The sequence below is a fragment of the Anguilla anguilla genome, chromosome 10 (assembly GCF_013347855.1).
Source record: "Anguilla anguilla isolate fAngAng1 chromosome 10, fAngAng1.pri, whole genome shotgun sequence".
NCBI classification, from domain to species: Eukaryota; Metazoa; Chordata; class Actinopteri; order Anguilliformes; family Anguillidae; genus Anguilla; species Anguilla anguilla.
Window position 1 is genome coordinate 3,754,837 of NC_049210.1, and position 20,466 is coordinate 3,775,302.

The following is a 20,466-nucleotide window of genomic DNA, read 5'->3' on the forward strand; positions in this document are numbered from 1 at the left end:
TATTTAAAGCAATACAACGTAGTTTCAAGCCAAGAAGGTGAAGTATCTATGAGGTGACTAATAGCTATCTGGGTTTCCTATCTACATTAGAGATGAACTAAATAATAATGGGACTAAAGTAACACAATTACATTTAGTTGGGAGTGTAATTAGAAGTAGCTAGTTAGATGATGGCGTGCGTGAGCGTCCACGTTACCACTAGATAGGCTGACCCTGCTTAACTTACCTAGCTGAATGCACTAACTAACATTTTTTGTGAACATTGTACCCCGCCTAGTTTTTTGGGTAGCTGTAACTCAGTGTGACTGGATATACATGGTGTCATAGGTCTGAAAACACTGCCGTCATGCAGCATTGGTGAATTACAAAGTTACTATGGTTACAACACATGTTCAAACGGATATCTTACACGCTGTTTATGCTAACCTACTTTTGATCAACTCAAGAACAAACGATTTCAGGAAAGTGCACCATCGGATTCAAGACCGAGGCCAAATACCTAATCACAAGTCACCGGACCTCCTTGTCAGGTCCAACTTTTGGATTCTAACACTGTTAAGGTAATATTACCACCAGATAGACAAGAGAGCCAAGTGCTGTCCTTGTTGCCTCAAAGCAACGCGTTTAATTGACACATTTTTTAACGCTGGGCATGTATTCTCATTTTCTTCTACAGTACTGCTAAGCTGAGTGCACGCAAATGAGGTGTGTAAACTGTGCAACGCTGGAGAATTTGATTATGCATTTGGCACGGCAAGCTCCCATACAGTATGAACTTTCAAAAACCTGCTTTTATCATTTCATATCATTCAAAATACTATTAATCTTTGTTCTCCGAGATAAATCCACCTCGTGCCTAAATGTAATGATGGCAGCGCGTGCAGTTCTGGCAGTATTAATTATTTAAACACGCATTGCTGAAAAGTTGCAGGATTGCGCGTGAGTGGAGTTCTTTTTTTTAAAGGCAACATTCTTGCGCAGCTTAATCTACTTGTCCGAGTCTTTCAGAACACATCAATGAGAAAAAAATCTTTAGATTTATTTATAGTTTAATAAGCTGGGGTCAGCACATCCAGAGCCTGTACACAATGTACGAAAGCATTCACATCCATGGCCACTGTGGCCTTGTGAATATAGATTTGTTATATAATCTTCATACAGTGTTGAGTGAATATGGTCCCCAGGTGATGTCACTGTGTGTTTAATATAAAAAAAGATAAAATACACCAATACCTTTTATTTATTTATTTATTTATTTATTTATTTATGGGGGGGGGGGGGGGGGGGGGGGATTTACAGGAATAGTTCCTTTTTTTGTTGTTGAGTAAATTTGTTCTAATCAATTAGAGCAACTCCAATGCCAACATATGAAATTTTCTTCAATCATATTTTTATCAATGCCATGTTCTGTTCATCTTGCGATATTAGTCTTAGTCAGCAGCTGTTTTTCGCTTACATTTGGTCTGCTAAATTCAGTACGCTAAATCCCAACGCAGCATAATAGCATTTCATCCCATCGTCTTATGCCGGGCTTTCCAGGACAAAGGACTATTTAGGGATGACTAGAAGCAAGTGTGTGTGTGTGAGACAGATAAAGAGAGAGCGAGAGAGAGTGAGATTTGTCATACATAATTTACCCACACACTGACAGAGGTGGGTAACCCAGCTTCAAAGAGTAAAAAGACTGACCATGTATTTGCTCCACCAACATGCACTAAATCAGCTGATTACAATAATTAGTTCTCCTATCATGCTGAAGAGTTATGCTAATTAGAATCAGCTGGTTTAGTGCATGGTGATGGAGCAAATACATGGTCCGTCTTTTTACTCTTTGAAGCCGGGTTACCCACCTCTGCACACTGAGATGCTTAGGTCGAATCCTACCGGCTTCTCTTTGGCCTGTTCAAAATTGAGAAGTCAACTACATGACTGAAGCATGTCAGGCCCCAGGTAACACCGCTGTATACCTTATTCATTTCATTTTAAATACAGTAATGAATAAAATGTCAACTTGAAGTCAGACAAGAGTTTTTACAGCGGATGCTTCATATTTGCACACGTACATGTAACACCTTTACAAACGGGACTTGGATTTATCTTCAGTCTTCAATATCTGGCTTTGCTCTTGGAAAATCTGGTAAATTTGTGTCCTACAATTTTCATTATTGTTTGAATTAAGTGTTTATTTATTCATTTATTTTTAATTCCGTTGCAAAAAATTCAATGTAATCAAAAATCTGATGCAAAAATCTGGAAAAGGTAATATGACCCCCATACATCGAACGCTTATAATTGCTTTAATCAATTAATTATTTGTGTAATAAACATATTTGTAGTTACTTTAAAACCAGAGTTTATGAAACAACCATTCTTATGTATTTCCGCCAGAATATTATGTATATTAATTTAAAAATAATAAATAAAAACGTACAACAGGACGGCTTTTACAGAATTATTTGTACCTACAATATTACATGTCTGGCCATAACATTTGTCAGTGCATATTACCCTATATAGTGCATTAGCACGCCTAGCTTTTGTCACCATTGATACGACACGGGAAGCAAAAAATTGTAACACCGCCCCTCCTTTGGCTCGATCACCATTGATAATCAGAACAAGTCGCTTTCCGCAAGCCTGTAGTGCTGAAACCCTGGTTCGTTTTCACAACAATGTGAGGGCAATGAAACAAAGCGTTGGACAACCCGAGAAACAGCACCACAATGGACGATGATCTGTTCCAGCTGAGGCAGCTCCCGTAAGCGTTGTGATTCTCAAAAGCAACTATAACATGCTAGTATTTATTTTGTTTTTCGTTAATTCCTCGCAGGGCCCTATTGCCAAACAGACTGCTTACCTATAGAGGTTATAATAGCAAGAAACATGATGCTAATATGTGCGCTTAGAGATATAAGGGGTTTGCAACTACTATATATAATATTTTTTTCTGTGTATGTGCATGCATACAATGTTTTTGCCGTTCGATTATCATTTAATCATAATTTTGTAAAGATCATTGATAAATCTCTCTGACGTGTTACGTCACACCCATATAATAGACGAAAGTAAATGGTACTTTTTAATGTCATTTTGTTCAAGACGGGCCCATAGCAATAGAGCTGGGTTAGCTTTGCGTTCGGTTTGTCGGAGGAAAATAATAAGCCATCGCACCTGGCACAGCGTTTCTCATTTCCGTACATTTCTGGAGCAAAAAAAAAAAAAAAACCGAATACGAATACTTTAACTGAACGATTCTAACGTTATCTGTAACAGTTGCCGTATATATATACCCGTGGTAATTACATTCAATTATCCGTATTATTGGCCCGTGTCTGCGAGTTAAGGTTAGATGCGTGTTTGACAGGTCCACGTGGACATGTGAAAGGTTCGTTCGGCAGGAAACGCAGTAAGCAAATTCTCTCGGCACCGGGTGCTATCGGTGATGGATTAGCGTCACTGGAACTGCAGATTGATCTATCTTTTTTTTTTTTTTTTTCCTGAGGTGACGTAGGTATAGGTGTACATGCACACCTCCGCTGCTACCTTTGATATCTCTACCACTGTATACGCGTTGTTTTCTATTAAATTTCAGCATGATGCTTGGCACCCATACGGATTAATTATAGTGGTATTTCAAACGGCAGTTTCGGGTGATTGTTCAAAAGAAGAAGAAGAAGAAGAAAAAAACAGTAGTCACGGTTTCCCTGTGAAATATACATGCAGAGCCCTTAAGCCTCCTGTTATGCTTGTGGATCCGTTGTATCAGTCATGTTCCCCGACCAATTTTCACCTGGTACGGTCATAATAGGTAATAGGTATTTTATCTTCCAGTTGTGGTTTACCTTGCTACCTAATCAGTTATCTAATCTTACTTGAGATTGACAAGTTTTGTATACTTTACAGTCCTCACAGATCTTCCTTACTGTAGGACACACAACTCATTTTCATAACAAAAAAGCATTTCTGTGGTATCTTATTGATTATATTTGCCATGGTAGATATAGGATGCATATATTTAGGTTTGATTACCTCTTTTTAGCATGTGTGCACTTCCTAGGTATTTTGTTTGTCTTGATGACTTGCCATAAATGGACAAATTCGCAGCTTGTTTTTTTTGTTGTTGTCAGATTTGACTGCAGGAGTCCAGATCACAAATGCATTGTGTATCAGTCCTGAATTATAATGTAAAAGATGGCAAAAGGCCAGGGATCTGTTGTCCTCTCACTCCTGAGGATGTTGTCAAGTTTCATACGGGTCAATTCTGACCCAAACATACGTAGCAGGAGGGGTAAATATTCATTGCCTGTTTCTCGGGATGATTCACTTTCAGTTTTAAGGTTGAATTTCTATGTCAACTTGTTAGTAAAGATGAAATACAATCACAGGAAAAATTGTTATTGGAAAATATTTAGTGTTCAGACAAAACCGATTCGCTTTTTATTAGCCTAAATGAGGGGCCAGCTTTGAATTTAACAACAAAACAACAAAAAGCGGCCCTCTGACTTTCATCGATAAAATGGAGACCTCTTCACAGTTATGAGAGGGCGGTGTGGCAGTAGAAGGCGGCAACAGGTTTCATCAGCCTGTTTGTGAACAACGTGCGAGGCGCAGTCTCCTCTCCCAGTTTCGCAGCTGCGAGACAATATTAACAGTAACTGACAGGAAGTACACCCTGATGAGGCGCCGTTGGCGATGCTATTTCCCTTGTTTGTTTCATCAAGTGAGGACATTGTTAGCAGCACCGCTGCGATAACGGAGGGAAACCACTGTGAAAATGAAGCCTTCCCCATCGTGACTCTGCTCGTTCTGAGACAAGTTTCCAGTCAAGCCGCAATCACTGGTATTTGAAGTAGGACGTCGCTGGGGTTAAAACTTAGTCCCCAGGCGTAAAACATGGAGCTGCTGCTTTTGAGGCAATCAGCCCACCCCCACCTCCCCCCCGACCCCCCCCCACCCTGGTTTCACCCTGTGTAAAGTCTAGGCCAGAGCAGCCTAGAGATAAGATACAGAAGGCAAGCACTGGGGGGGGGGAGCCATTAAAGGTGTAAATGTGTGTCTGTGTGTGTGTGTGTGTGTGTGTCTGTGTGTGTGTGTGTGTGTGTGTATGTGTGTGTGTGCGTGAGTGTGTTTCGTCAACAGGGGCGGCCTGGGAAACCTCATGCAGGCGTACCTCATACTCTTAAGATTCCGTACCTTAAAATTTCTTAATACACCTATGGGCACTGTTTTGGAGATTCTGGGTGAGGCCGTAGCAGAATAAAATGGAAGCCATCGGGTCACTGCTGGCTTTGTAACCTGGCTTGATCATTGGCTGATCTAGTTTCACCGCATTGTGGCTCACGGACATTCCCTCAATCGCCAAGACTGTCACTTGCAGATAGATCTTAATATTTAATGTCACCATAATGCTCACAATGAAAGAGGGTTAATTTCTTTTTTCAAGTGTAACTTGAAAAATCTATGATGTATTGTAGAGTGACCTGAACCAATAATATTATATAAAAGGGAAGAAATAAGTATTCCTCGGATCGCCGCCCTGAATATTAATTAGATATGCATGGGCCAGGAGAAGAGGGGGGGGGCCTCTTCTCTTCTCTCATCTACATAAAATGTGGACCTGTCTTGCACTTAGGTCATTCTACATTTCATCCCTGGTATTCCTTTGGAATATTTTGCTGTCTGTTGGGTTTTTTTTTTTTAACTTAAGCGCATTCATGGGGTTAACTCGAAAGAGACAAGTGCCGGTTTGGTATGTTCTTTCATTCCTTCTTTTTTTTTGTGTGTGACTGAAACTTGTCTCCATGTCTGTAATATTAATCGTCTCTGAAGGTAGTCGAAGTAACCGTGAAAGTGTTTTCGCACAAAGGAGATGGTGTTTTGTCAAAAACAAATGAGATTGAAAAAGATAGCTGGTAGACTGCATTCTGTTTTATTTAGTTCACGTTCAAATAATCTGTATACTAAAAGTTTAGGCCTCAATGTATTGATGAAGGCTGAGACCAAAACTTTTAGAAACATATTGTTTGTTTGAACATGAATTAAATTAAGTAGAGTGTGGTCTACCAGCTATTTTTCCATTCTTAAGGTAGTTGAACTTTCATCTTTAGATTAGACATTGAATACTTGTTCTTGTAACTGAATAAATCTCTTCATTTTTATCTGGTTATGAGTTGTACATTTCTGATAAAGGCTGACCCAACACGTTTTCTCTGCCTATCAGTGAACTTGGTGTTTTAATTAATAATTGATATTTTTGATAATGATTTTTAAATTAAATTAAATAAATCAATTTTACACGTTGTATAAGTGAGGGGTTTTGAACCGTTGATGCCACTTGTATTCTGTATTCAGAGTGCCGAACATTAAACAGAGTGCCGTTAGCCGTTAAAATCGCCGAATTCAGAAATCGTCTTTTTAAGCAGATTTTACATAATCCTCGTTTCCCTGACAGCATGTATGTCTGAAGTGCTGCAATTAGTGTTGTTGCTGCTGCTTCTGAAATGCAGCGAGTTGGCGGTGTGCCCGGTCACCATGTGAAACGAAGCAGATTCAAGGGGACGAGGCTAAACGATGGGCGCTAGCCCACAGCTCCCTGGCCTTAAAATATGCAGCACGTTTCTCCAGCGTCAGCTCTAAGTCATTTCCCACCCCAGCTGGGGCTGGGTTTTCAGGTTCTGCGGCACCCCGGAAGAGGAATTCAGATGCCTTTGCAATAGTCGTTAGGGCACTGGGCTTGCTCTAACTTTCAGTATCTCCAGATATATATTTTATTGGGATGTCAGGTATGCCGTCCGCCAAGTTACGTCATGGTGGGGGTGGCGTGCCTCATACCTATACAGCACCGAGAGTTTTTGGGGTTTCCTACAGAAACAACCACAGCGATTAAAACATTAACTTAAATGATGTCTTTTTCCATAAGGCAATTTTTTTATTTATTTGACACTTTGATGTGACACATAAAGTTTCAATGACCGCATTCTCTTCAGATGACAAGACGTACAAAATGCAGGGCCTTGCTTTGGAATAGAGTCGGTTTAATTTGTGTGAGCTAGGAGACAGTCAATATAGTTTTTTGTAACTTGGCCTCATTTTGATGTCAATACTTGTAACGTCAGTATTAATTAATGACTTGCAGTATAGTCAGTGCTTTGTATGTGTGAGTAACTTGCCATATTTTGTACGCTGAAGAAATTTTTTGTTACACACACACACACACACACACACACATATATATATATATATATATATATACCCAGATCTCTGTATCTCTATCTTTTCTTCAACAAGCTCTCACATGTGGTTCTTCTTGAACATTTGCCTTGAGAAAAGCCATTTAAATCACAAAACCACTGTTTTATGTGCCCTCTTCGACCAGAGTAGATTATCTGGTTTGTGGAGTATTGCAGCATTTCTCTTTGCAAATTAACATGAGATGTTGGGTGCGACATAGCTCAGGAGGTAAGAGCAGTTGTCTGGCAGTCAGAGGGTTGCCGGTTCGATACCCCGCCCTGGGGCGTGTCGAAGTGTCCCTGAGCAAGACACCTAACCCCTAATTGCTCCCAGCGACCTGATTGGTACCTTGCATGGGAGCCTTTCACCATTGGTGCGTGAGTGTGAGTGTGTGTGTGTGAGTGGGTGAATGAGAGGCATCAATTGTAAAGCGCTATATAAATGCAGTCCATTTACTTGATTTCATTTCACTCATTTATGCTAATCGGTTCGGGGGGGTGGACCCATTGCTACTGAATTTCAGTAAATGCTACATTACTGGGAGGGACTGAACGCGTTCCTTTGGCTAATTACACCGTTCAGCTAAGAGCGTTCAGCTGCAGTCAGTCGAGCTCTTGAAATAAACACTCTTGATTATAGTCATTAGGTCATCAATGGTCGCTTACACGGAGCCTCTGATGCAAAGCTCACCCGCTTGCTGTTCTTTTAACCTCAGGGAGACGGACACTGGCCCAATTACATAGAAAAAAACGAACGTATCATGAATTGAATATTTTATTAATTCGTATGCAGATGACGGATTTGTGAACTGGCTTTTGGCACGGGGGGGTATTGTAATTGGGCCTAACGGTATATGTCAGTTGTGGGCGATCTCAGCCTGGAAGCAGCCCTACATTTCATATGTATGAATAATGAGCTCCATAATGTTTGGGACAAAGATGTATTTTTTATTCTTGATTTGGCTCTGTTCTGTGCGATTTTAGATTTTGTTACCAAACAATTCACATGTGGTTATAGTGCGCATTCTCAGCTTTTATTAAAAGGTATTTTTATACATTTTGGTTTCAACATGAAGAAGGTACAGCACTTTTTATACATAGCGCCCCATTTCGGGGCACCATAATGTTTGGGACATACTAATGTTATGTTGCAAACATTATGGTGTTGTATGTTGTTTAGTAGCCTACTTTGCACATATCTTCTGAATGCAATGAATGCTTAAAGTCTGGGCCCATAGACATCAGCTGGTGTTAAGTCTCTTCTCTGGTGATGCTGTGCCAGGCCTGTACTGCACCTATCTTCAGCGCCTGCTTCGTTTCAGGGGATGAAGTTTTCTCTTTAGCATATGAAAGGCATGTTCGATTGGATTTAGATGAATGAATTGGGTGAATGACTTTGCCAGTCAAGAATTTTCCAGTATGTTGGTGTGTAAGCATAAGCCTAACCCCTCTTTAAAAATGTATGTTATGAATATGAACAATGATCAGAAAAATTAAGCAAATACAATAAATACATAAAAATACAAATCACCGTAAATAAAGGCCATGATAAGAAATTCTTAACCGTAAGAAAGGCCATGTTTATTCTTCTGCCTAGTTGGCTTTGTAGATGTTAGGCCAGAATAGTGATCACTGTTCTCGGCTAGAAATAGCTGTACAAAATAAATATTGTACCTAACTGAACCCGCGTTTAGCAGTTGTCTACAACCATGAAATGCACTTTTTTTTGTACGTCGCTTTGGATAAAAGCGTCTGCCAAATGAATGTAATGTAATGTAATGAAACACGGTGCTTATGTTTGGTAATGAAGCGCGGTGCGTATGCAGTGTGAGCTCTGCGCGAGGCTATGTGCGGCTCAGGCTAGCTCGGGTCGTGTGTCTGGGACGCGTGAGTGGAAATTCGTCATCGACATTTCCCTCAGCCTGTGCTGCCGCTGATTTTCTCCATGTCGCCGCGCATTCGTTTTCAGAGAACGTCACCTCGCATGTGCTTATACCCACAGGAAAAAAAGGAACGATGTCCACAAAATCAGTGCTTAGGAGTTTTTTTTTTTTGTTCTTTTTTTTCTTTTCTTTTGCAATCAGGGCGGAGTAAGTACGGGTTTATGGACGTTTGTAGTTTTACTGAGGGTGAGTGCAGGCTAGCTAAGTGCTCAGCCCGAGTGCTCCCTGAAGTGACAGGTCTTCGCTCTGCGGTGGGAGATGGTGGGAGATGGTGGGAGATGGTGACTCTGCTGGTCTGTGGTGCTGCTGCTGAGGGTCCCTTCCTGTGCTTCAGCATCAGGACGGCAAAAGACTCACAATCTTGATTATGCACCGAATCCTCAGTTGCAAAGTGGCCTGTGTTAACTGTACGGCATAGCCTAGCTCGGGTGTAGGGCCTAAATTAGCCCTTGTTAAGCATTTATGCCTTTACAATTTGCCATTTTACCCTCTTAGTTTCATTTTCTTGTTGCTGAAAAACTCACAGTTGCAGGTGCCATAAGGAACAATATAGCTGTCGATGGAAAAATTGGTAGGCCTAATACATTACCGGCATAGTCACATGAACTCAAAAACGAATAATTTAAAGTGACATATTACTCTCTTTCCCACCATTTACTGCAGGAAGACGTATAGCTGAGCTTTCATTTTCATGTGATAAATTTAAAATTCATTTAGGAAAATGTATTTTGAACATCACCTTACCCATAAGGTTTGTGTGTGCTTCATTAAGTTGCCAACCTCCTATTGCAGTCGACATATACAGTATTTCAAATGAAATGTGTACTCCAGGTCTATTCTGTCATCCATTTGCCTGGTATATGTTGTGCACTGAGAATTTCTGCATCCCATTTATGCCAATAAAACAATGACACAGGCAGGAGGCTCGTACATCACCTAGGCAACAGCCTTTCTCCTTCGACCAAAATCGGTTCTGTACCCACAATAGCTCATTCCCCCAAAGATATTGATTCAGGGCAGGCTTGGGGAGTTTTTTTTTTTATTGGGTCAGGAGAGGCACCTCTGTGAGCGTATTAAAGGCCAACTCAGCTTTGTGTTGCCCAATGCTAAATTTGTGTAAGCCTGGAGAGAAGGCTTCAGTTCCCAGCTAAAACCAGAATACCAAGCAAGAGTTTATTAATGCAGCTTGGATTTCAAAAGAGACGGACGTTGGTGTGGATTTGCCAGACCCACAGATGTGGATTTGAACAGTTTTTTTAATTTTTTTATTTGTTTTTTTTTTAACCCCTTCAGGGTGGTCAAGTTCCGTCGCACGGGTGAGAGCACACGTTCCGAAGACGATGGGGGGTGCAGGGAGCACGAGGTCCAGATCGAGGGCGTCCGGACGGACATGGAGTCGGTAGAGCTGGGCGATGGCACCACCGTTCCCAGGGAGTTCGCCAACCCCACCGATGGTACCCCAACATTTACTGGACGCCTTTTTTAGTCAAAGCGATTTACTAAAGGGGCAGTTATCTTGGCCCGGAAGACCACCAGTAGAGACAGAGAGATCAGCGAGTCTACAGTGGTTGATGTGCGTGACAGATGGTCGATGTCTCCATCTGTTACACCCATCCAGAAACACCTAGTGCCTCAGCATCCCTTCTGGAGGAGGGTCAAACAATGACTTTGAACCCTCTAACCCTTTCTTCCTTTAATTTGCCAGTAAAATTCTACCATGCATTTGTAATCAGGGTTCAGGAAGGCTCTGTATTTACCTGAACACCCAATCAGAGGCCTTGAGGATTGTGCCCCGTTCAGTTGACTGCGCGATGGAACGTGGGACGCTGGATGACGGAAGGCTTTCCTCTCTCTCTCTTCCCAGACACCTTCATGGTGGAGGACGCGGTGGAGGCCATCGGCTTCGGGAAGTTCCAGTGGAAGCTCTCCATTCTCACCGGGCTGTCCTGGGTGAGGATCAGCAGCTGGCCACAGAGTCTGGGTCAAATACGTATCTGCTTTGACACGCAGCCGTCTTTTCAAGGCTCAAATCGAGCCCAAATCGCCGGTTCCCAGCCCTGTCCCTGGAGACCTACCGTCCTGCAGGTCTTCATTTCAACCCGAATTTGGCACCGCTGATTCTGCTAATTACCAACTCAACAAGATCACTGGCTGCTGAATGGGGCGTGGCTTCATCGGGTTTGGAGTGAAAACCTACAGGACGGTAGATCTCCAGGAACGGGGTTGAGAACCACTGGCGCTGATTTTTCCAATGCGATTTCTGTTAAAGGACTATGGTTACATCATCTGAACCTACCCTGCGTCACACTGGCAGTGCACAGGAGTGCAGGATAACGTCACACACTGTGTCTGTGGATAGAAAACAATCTCAGCGTAGACCCACCAGCTCAGGGGAACCTGCCTAGTAATAATTTTGTTTTTCTCTTTCTTCCTCTATCTCCCCACTCTTTCTGACACTTTCTGTCACTCTTTGTCTTTGTCTCCTCACCCTCTCTCTCTCTTTTTCTCTCGCTCTCTCTCCCTCTCCCCCCCTTTCTGACTTTTTGTCTTTCTCCTCACACTCTTTCTTCCCTCTTTCTCTTCTCTTCGCCCCCCCCCCCACCCACCCCCCAGATGGCTGACGCCATGGAGATGATGATCCTCAGCATCCTGGCCCCTCAGCTGCACTGTGAATGGAGGCTCCCCAGCTGGGAGGTGGCCCTGCTCACATCGGTACTGTACCGTACCCACCCCCACCCCTACCCCTACCCCTGTCCCTCCCCCTACCCCAACCCCTACCCCTAACCCTAACCCTAAAGCTGCTTACACACGATCAGCATCACAACGCTCGGCACCATTAAATTCCTATGGAGGGAGGGAGTGCTGACGTCCGACTGTGCATAGTGCACAGCTCAAAACTGGTGCCAGTTTGAGTTGATCCTCAAAGTCTTTGAACGTTTGAACTTTGACCTTGTTCGAAGGTGAGCTTTCATAGCGCGTCCAGTCACATCACAGCTTTGTATGAAGCGGGTGTAGATGTAAGCATGGAAGAACACCATGGGATAAACCCAGGATTTTTGGGTTTCGCAAAGCAAGTTCATCATAATTTAGCCTTTTACTGCAGACAACCTTCTACTATTGCTACTCGTTACAGTTTTCCAAACCAACGGCTTTCCTGGATGGATGACATTACATACCTTAACATAACATAATGACGAGAACAGGCCATTCAGCCCCAACAATGCTCGCCATTTTCCTGACTAAATTAGTGCTCTGATTACCTACAGACTAGCTTGCATGACGTCAAGTTTCAACGACTGGCGGCACTTGATTCTTCTCATGTGTGGTCACCGCCTTGCTTGGGGTTGAATGCAGCGTTTCATTCTTGTGAAAGTGGCACGACCCTACCCCCGCCATTAGCGCTCTCTCGTCTGGCCTCACTGTCCGAGGCGCTGGCAGCTGTGAGGTCTCATTTCCGTGGTCCCCCCCCCCCCCCCCACAGGTGGTCTTCATCGGGATGATGATCAGCTCCTCGCTCTGGGGGAACATATCGGACAAGTACGGCCGGAAAACGGTGAGTTTGTCAGTCTGGAAACGAGTTTAGCGCAGGTATTTCATTTCTTTAGCCAAGCCATAGGACACCTGAATCTACTCTTCAAGAGCTTGATTTGAAAACCATGATTAGTTCATTCGTTGAATCTGGTGTCGTAGTGCTTGGGCTAAAGCAAGAACCTGCACCCACACTGGGAATTTCAGATAATATTGGGTGCAATACAAAACAATGCATTGATATGGGACTTGAAAGTTCTGAATCTTGTCATCTGAGAACTTCCTGCTGGTAGAACCCTGTGATTCTAACCTGTTCCTATGGTTACGCGTGTGATTGGCAGGGCCTGAAGCTGAGCGTGCTGTGGACCATGTTCTACGGCCTGCTCAGTGCCTTCGCCCCGGTGTACTCCTGGATCCTCTTCCTCCGAGCCCTCGTGGGATTCGGCATCGGAGGAGCCCCACAGTCGTAAGATAACCCAGCCCCATAACCCAGCGCACATCTCATAACCCAGCACACACCCCATAACCCAGCACACATCTCATAACCCAGCACACATCTCACCCAGCACACGCCCCATAACCCAGCACACATCTCACCCAGCACACATCTCATAACTTAACACACATCTCATAACCCAGCACACACCTCATAACCCAGCACACATCTCATAACTTAACACACATCTCATAACCCAGCACACACCTCATAACTTAACACACATCTCACAACCCAGCACACATCTCATAACTCAACACACACCTCATAACCCAGCACACTCATAACCCAGCACACACCTCATACCACAACACATCTCATAACCCAGCACACTTCTCATAACTCAACACACATCTCATAACCCAGCACACATCTCATAACCCAATACACTCATGACCCAGCACACATCTCATAACCAGGCACACTCATCACCCAATGCAAAACTCTTGTTTTTATCACTATTTTCCATCCTTTCCTGTTAGAGATAGTAATGATGGTTTTCTGTAGCATTGTCTGTGCTCAGTTGTAGCAGGTTGGAGCACTGACCTTGTTATTCGCCAGCTGTGTCTGGGAGTCCACAGTGACTGATCATAGCTGGGCTGAAGGGTGGAAGGATGGGTCTAAGTGGGCCACAGGTCCTCCAGAGACCACTACTTTAATGCTGCTTTAGCTGTCCTATGGCACCATTTTGTCTCTACTCTGATTGGACACAAACTGTCCAGCTGTACAGTGTGGCCTGCAGTTTGTAGTCATGTACAGATGCATTGTGGGATTTGTTCCTCCTTACCAGGGTGACGCTGTATGCGGAGTTCCTCCCCATGAGGTCCAGAGCCACATGCATTCTGCTGATCGAGGTACAGTGTCTCTCCTGTTCATTCCAGCCGGTGTGGGCCTTATACAGACTCCTTGTGCTGTTGTGTCTTTAAATTTAAATTAGCAGAGGCAAGAAAAAAATCAATAATACATTACATTATATTGCATTTGATATGGCAGACGCTTTTATCCAAAGCGGTGTACAAATAAGTGCATACCAAAGGTCACTGGAACCAATACAAACACAGGTCAAGTAAGGTGCAATTCTGTCATAAAGTAACAGCTATCCATAACCGTGAACATCAAGTCGAGTTCACACACAGTAAATCTTTGACTAAGTTTTAGGGCTAAGTCCGTAAAGCTATGGCTATGTATTAATCGAGAAGTGAGGTATGATTACAAGAGATATGATTTAAAAATGACCGAGCCAAGATCAGGATGCAAGCGCTACGTAAGAGTTTCTATTCCCAGTGACTGAGCGAATCGTTTAGCATTGAACACAATTATAATCCCTTGCTCGGAGTGAGCAGGGTCAGCGGCAGTGTCGACATGTCTGCTCCAGTATCCCTCCGTCTAATCACTGTGCCCCGTCTGCGCTGATGTGCTCCCGCGCAGATATTCTGGGCGGTGGGCACCGTGTTCGAGGTCCTGCTTGCCATCCTGGTGATGCCAACCCTAGGCTGGCGCTGGCTGCTGGGACTCTCCACCATCCCCCTCTTCATCTTTGCCATCCTGTGTTTTGTAAGTAGCGCCAGTCACAGTGCCACCCCGTCCACCCTAAGATTCGCCCTGTGCACAGGGCTCTGCCTCCTGTGTAAGGGCGCTGTGTAATAAGCATATGATATGTGTGTGTGTGTGTCCGTTTTTGTGTGTGTGTATGTGTGTGTGTATGCGTGTGTGTGTGTGTGTGTGTGTGTGTATGTGTGTGTGTATGCGTGTGTGTGTGTGTGTGTGTACGCGTGTGTGTGTGTGTATGTGTGTGTGTGTGTGTGTGTGTATGTGCGTGCGTGTGTGTGTGTGTGTGTGTGTGTGTGTATTCGTGTGTGTATGCGTGTATGCGTGTGTGCGTGTGTGTGTGTGTGTCTGGTGCAGTGGCTGCCGGAGAGCGCCCGCTACGACGTGCTGACAGGAAACCAGGCGAAGGCGCTCGCCACGCTCAAGCGCATCGCCGTGGAGAACGGCGTTCCCATGCCGCTGGGGAAACTCATCGCTGCCAAGCAGGTACGGCCCGTCTCCTCTGTGCACCAAAATGTCTCCTCTGTGCAGCAAAATGTCTCCACTGTGCACCAAAATGTCTCCTCTGTGCACCAAAATGTCTCCTCTTTCCCCCTAAATGTCTCCACTGTGCAGCAGAATGTCTCCTCTGTGCACCAAAATGTCTCCACTGTGCACCAAAATGTCTCCTCTGTGCAGCAGAACCAATTTTAATGATGTAATGTAATGTCCTGACCAATCATCATAAGCCCTCCGTATCACATGGTGATGTTAGCATGGATGACATCATCGTGATGTTATTTAGTGTGAGAGTGCCTGCAATGGACACTTGCCAGTCACGCCCTATTAAATTATGGGTGGAAAAAAAAAAAACATACATACAATAAAATATATGCATATGTCAGGTACAGAATGTAGAACCAATCACGTTCCTTTACTCAGTATTACTGAACTGAATGCAACGCGTGTAGCTTCATTTGTGCTGTGGATGTGTGCTACAGAGACTGTAATTGCTGAGTTTCAGGAGGAACGTGGGAAAATCCAGGACCTTTTTTCTCCGCACTTTCGCTGGACCACAGTTCTGCTCTGGTTCATCTGGTGAGAGATGTGGACGCAGACACTACACACCCCCAGAGCACTGAATTACACCCCCAAATTCATAAGTAATGATTGATGTTAAAACATTAAGTGTGCGGTTACTTGCACCCAGTCTATTTCCAATCATGTAAATCAATGGTCAAGGAATGGCATGCACTTCCTGCCGGAAAGCTGCGTACAGGAAGTGAGCTCGTTGCTGTGTGTCCGCCGCAGGTTCTCCAACGCCTTCTCCTACTACGGCCTGGTGCTGCTGACCACTGAGCTCTTCCAGGAGGGGGGAGCGTGCGGAGGTGAGCTCTCTCACACTTCAATCTCATCCTCGCGGCTTTTAGTGCGGAGCACAATCTGGCAACCACCGTCCACCCCCCCGTCCACCCCCGCTCCCCCACCCACCCCCGCTCCCCCAACACCTCCACCCCCGCTCCCCCCCCACACCTCCACCCCTCCTCCCCACCCCCCATCTCATCTTCCTTCTTTGCACTACAGTAGGTTGGTAAAAAAAAAAACCTTTTGCAATGACTTGCTGTGCTATTTTTAACTTGCATTGAAAAAAAAAAATTTGTGCAGAGTGCATCATTTGTAAATATGAAAGATTATGACTAAGATGGGCACTAAAACTGTCTGTTATAACTGGGTATGACATCACCCCTCCAGTGTCCAAGGGGAGGCAGATGGACCCAAAGTGTAGCCTGGAGTGCAAGTACCTGACGTCCGACGACTACAAAGACCTGCTGTGGACCACCCTGTCTGAGTTCCCAGGTGAGCGCTACTGCCTGCCGGCCGACTGGGTGTTCCAATCCAGGTAGAATCTGAGTGTGCGTAATGTAGCGGACGCACTGGATAAGAGCCTGCTAAGTAATGCAATGCAACATGGGAGCAGCATTCCCATAATGCACAAGGAAAAGATCTACGGTTGTACCAGGGCTAGGTTAAATACTGCATTGTGATAGGGCGAGAGGGTGCTTATTGTTTTCATATAACCTGCATGGGTGAACCGTGAAAACGCAAGGCTATGGGAGCGTTGTCTTAAACGTGGCTGAATTGAGACGGGCTGTGGGCGGGTGCTTCCTCCAGGCCTGCTGGTGACGCTGTGGGCGATCGATCGCCTCGGGAGGAGGAAGACCATGGCGCTCTGCTTCACCGTGTTCTCCCTGTGCCTGGTGCCACTCTACGCCTGCGTGGGGAGGTGAGGGGCCCTGAGTCAATGGGGTGGGGGGGGGGGGGGGACTAGTGCACTGCGTCTGGGACTGAGGAAAAAGGTGGTAACTCTGGAACTCCAAGGCAGCAGTAGCAATGTTAATCTCTTAATCTTAAACATGTATTAGAATGTTCTCAACTGAACATTCTAATGGTGATGTAACAATCACTCCTGGTAACCCGGAAGTTCCAGAACACTGACTGAAACTCATCTGGACAGTCCACTTGTGTGAATTCCATGCGCCCTGCATTCCATGCTGACTGAAAGGGACGGCTAACTAGACCTTTATAGACTCCACAGCTGGACTTGTCCGTCATGAGAGGCAGTGGGCGTGACGTGGACACGTGTTCTCTCACCTCCAGGACGACCCTGACGGTCCTGATATTCATCGCCAGGGCCTTCATCGCCGGAGGCTTCCAGGCCGCTTACGTGTACACCCCCGAGGTGAGAGCGTCGGCTGCGGTCGTCAAACGCGGCTTCTTTTCAAGTTGATGTACCACAAAAAGAAAAAAATGCTATTTTCCCTGCTGCTAATTTGAAAACTTGGTCAAAGTTTGGTTTTATAACTGCGGTCATTTAAAAAAAAGCCCACTCATTGTGCTGGTAGTTCTACCATTAGTTCTTCTGTGGCCCCTCCCCCTGTTGAACATCAGCTCATTACCCACAGTTCTTTGCTGCTCATTGTGTGGACCCAAAAGTACAGTACAACTCTGCAGTTGGCAGCTGAATCTCTTTTTGGTGAGGTATTAAATAAGCGAGAGCGTGTGATGCACGTCCAGGTTCAGAGTTCCAGGTTCCCTCCCCCTCCTCAGGTGTACCCGACGGCGAACAGAGCTCTGGGCCTGGGGACCAGCAGCGGCATGGCCAGAGTCGGCGCGCTCATCACCCCCTTCGTTGCACAGGTAAGGGTCACGTGACTTACCTGCCCATTCACTCCCCCAAGAAGCGCTCAGAAAGTAGCACACACATCATACAGCTGCATCCCTACACTTATTGTAGATTCATACCCATGGACACATTAAGTCCAGTTCACACAGTGAGCATAGGCTAGGTCAGAGAGTAATGCTAAGTCAAACTAGGAGGCAAGACAGTGAATATGACGGGAGGCTAGGAGGCAAGGCAGCGAATTTATAAAGGTTAACATGGATGAATGAATGGATGAATGGATGAACGAATGAATGAATGAGTGATTGCATGTATATAGCACTATTTTTTCGAACACTCAGCGATGACTGGACGCCCCCGTGTTGCCGTGCGCTCAGGTGATGCTGGAGTCCTCCGTGTACCTGACCCTGTCGGTGTACTGCTGCTGCTGCCTCCTGGCGGCCATCGCCTCCTGCGCGCTGCCCATAGAGACCACCGGGCGGGGCCTGCAGGAGTCCAGCCACCGCGAGTGGGGCCAGGAGATGATCGGCAGGGCCGCCCACAGCCCCGGGGGCATCCCGCACTCCAGCTCCGGGTCGCAGGACTGAGCGGGGGCGCCCCGCCCCCCCCCCGAACCCCCCCCCCCCCGGGTCGGGCTGAGGCGGGACGGGGTGGGGTGGGGCAGGGGGTACTGGAAACAAATGGGACTGAGGTGTGTGAGTGTGGAAGGTGGAGAGGGAAAAGGACTGGGTGTTGAGGGAGGGGGCTGGGGGGGGGGGGGGGGATATTGGGGGTGGGTATTAGGTGGAAAGGAGCCAGAGGCACACTTACCCCCCCTCCTCAGTGTCCCAACAGGTGAAATCTCACCCCCACCCCCCCACCCCCCTCCCTTCTGTACATAGGCACTGGGGAGATTTCACAATCATCGCCGACTATTATTGCTAATCATCACTTCGCCTACTGTATTTGGTCAGAAACAACTCTGCCCCGGGTCCACATGCTCCCAAGTCTCTCGCCATCTCTCCAGAAAGAAGTGCTGGGGGGGGGGGGCACCTGGGGGCAGAGGTGGGTAAGTGGGAGCGTCCATTTTGGGCTGTGAGTCCCTCACGGCCCCTCTTAGGGACGCTCGAAAAGGCCCCCCGAAAGAGAGGGAGACACGGACAGGGCCGATTCGCTCCACCACGAGAACTCCTGCACTAATCGGGACCCGTTTCCTTACGAGCTACCCTTGTAGCTAGGCAACCTCGAAGAAACCAGTATTATTAGCAGACGAGACCTCCAAGTACACATCATTTATCCGTCAAGGTAGCCCAGTGTCTCGGACCTCTCTGGTTTTTGCGTAAAATAAATACATTTAATCCATAATCAAAACGCAACATTAGGTTCAGCCGAAACCATAGTGATGACAAACTGGGTGCCATCGAAGCGTACACTGCTGCAAAGCAGGCCCCCCATCTTGCATCTTTCCACGAACCAATTACCGACACGACATGAATATGGGGCTCTGTGCAGGCTAGCTTTCGGTGCCGACCTTTAACCCCCAGAGTATAATTAACAGCCGTCGCGCTCGAATGACAGCGTTCGCGCACGTCGTTGTGAAACGCAGCGCCGAGAATCTCTTCATCGGACCACAGAGGGGGAGGGGCGACCGCAGCCAAGCAGCTTAAGACTCCATCTTAAAAGGGGACGGGTCTTTGGAATGAGAGGATCGTATTTTACCTGACCCCGTGTTATCGCTCCACGTTACCCGGAGACCCCCTGGGGCTCGCGCCTCAGTCTTGTACAGTATAGCCCCGCTTGAGGTAAACAGTAAATACTAGCCAACGTCAGTCACGCCGTCAAGTCAGGGCACTTCACACGCCAGCAAACTTTACACAAACGTCACGCTGTTCTCAACACATTTTACGAAGCTGGACCAGAAAGACACGCGGTGGTAGATGGGACGGGTTTTTCTTTCCACGCACAGAAACCATTTTTGTTTTCGAAAAAATAATACCACTATCTGGGGTGTTTGGTTGTTGTCTTTTTTGTTTTTTTCGTTCTGTTTTTTTTTTTTTCCAGGAGGGCTTTTGTCCCCTTCCCCAGTACTGAGTCAAAAACGGTGATGTGGAAAAACCCTGCACTTGTTGTACAAGCCGTCTCCTACATGCCTGCCTTTGCAAATTTAGTGCCGCATTAAGTGTCTGTACACAGATTCTTGCCAATGCACTTGATGTAAATGTGTATGATACAATGAATTATGTTTAAAACAAAAAAAAAAAAAAAATTAAAGAATCAACATTGGACTGGGAAGGCCGAGATTATTTATTGCTCTATAAGGCTTTCAAATCTCAATATAAATTAAATATACACGAAGCTGTTAAGAAAATATTATTTTCATTATACTTTCACTATAGGACATATAACAACATTTACGACATTACAATCACTTAGCAGACACTCTTATCCAGAGGGACTTGGAGGTGGAGAAGGTCAGTGCTAGTCTCATACAAGAAAGTAACATCACCAAGGAGTTACAGAACGCCATTCTTTTATAATCTATTCATAATCAACAAGTGTACTGTTAATGTAAGAAGAAACGAT

At 45.5% G+C, this 20,466-nt stretch overlaps 1 protein-coding gene across 2 annotated transcripts; it reads left to right on the forward strand.

Annotated features, from left to right (window-relative positions):
• Window positions 1-280: 280 nt before the first annotated feature.
• svopa (SV2 related protein a) lies at window positions 281-18,518 on the forward strand. 2 transcript variants are annotated; one of them, XM_035379318.1, is made up of 16 exons: window positions 281-560; window positions 10,466-10,626; window positions 11,037-11,122; window positions 11,786-11,884; window positions 12,654-12,725; window positions 13,042-13,166; window positions 13,987-14,050; window positions 14,625-14,750; window positions 15,102-15,230; window positions 15,748-15,821; window positions 16,035-16,111; window positions 16,476-16,580; window positions 16,896-17,007; window positions 17,382-17,463; window positions 17,832-17,921; window positions 18,282-18,518. In XM_035379318.1, exons 1-16 carry the CDS (start codon window positions 376-378, stop codon window positions 18,489-18,491), a joined length of 1,797 nt encoding a protein of 598 aa, XP_035235209.1. In that variant the 5' UTR covers window positions 281-375; the 3' UTR covers window positions 18,492-18,518. The 2 variants fall into 2 exon arrangements, with proteins under 2 accessions (XP_035235209.1, XP_035235210.1); XM_035379319.1 differs by lacking the exon at window positions 281-560 and adding an exon at window positions 2,569-2,758.
• Window positions 18,519-20,466: the final 1,948 nt, after the last annotated feature.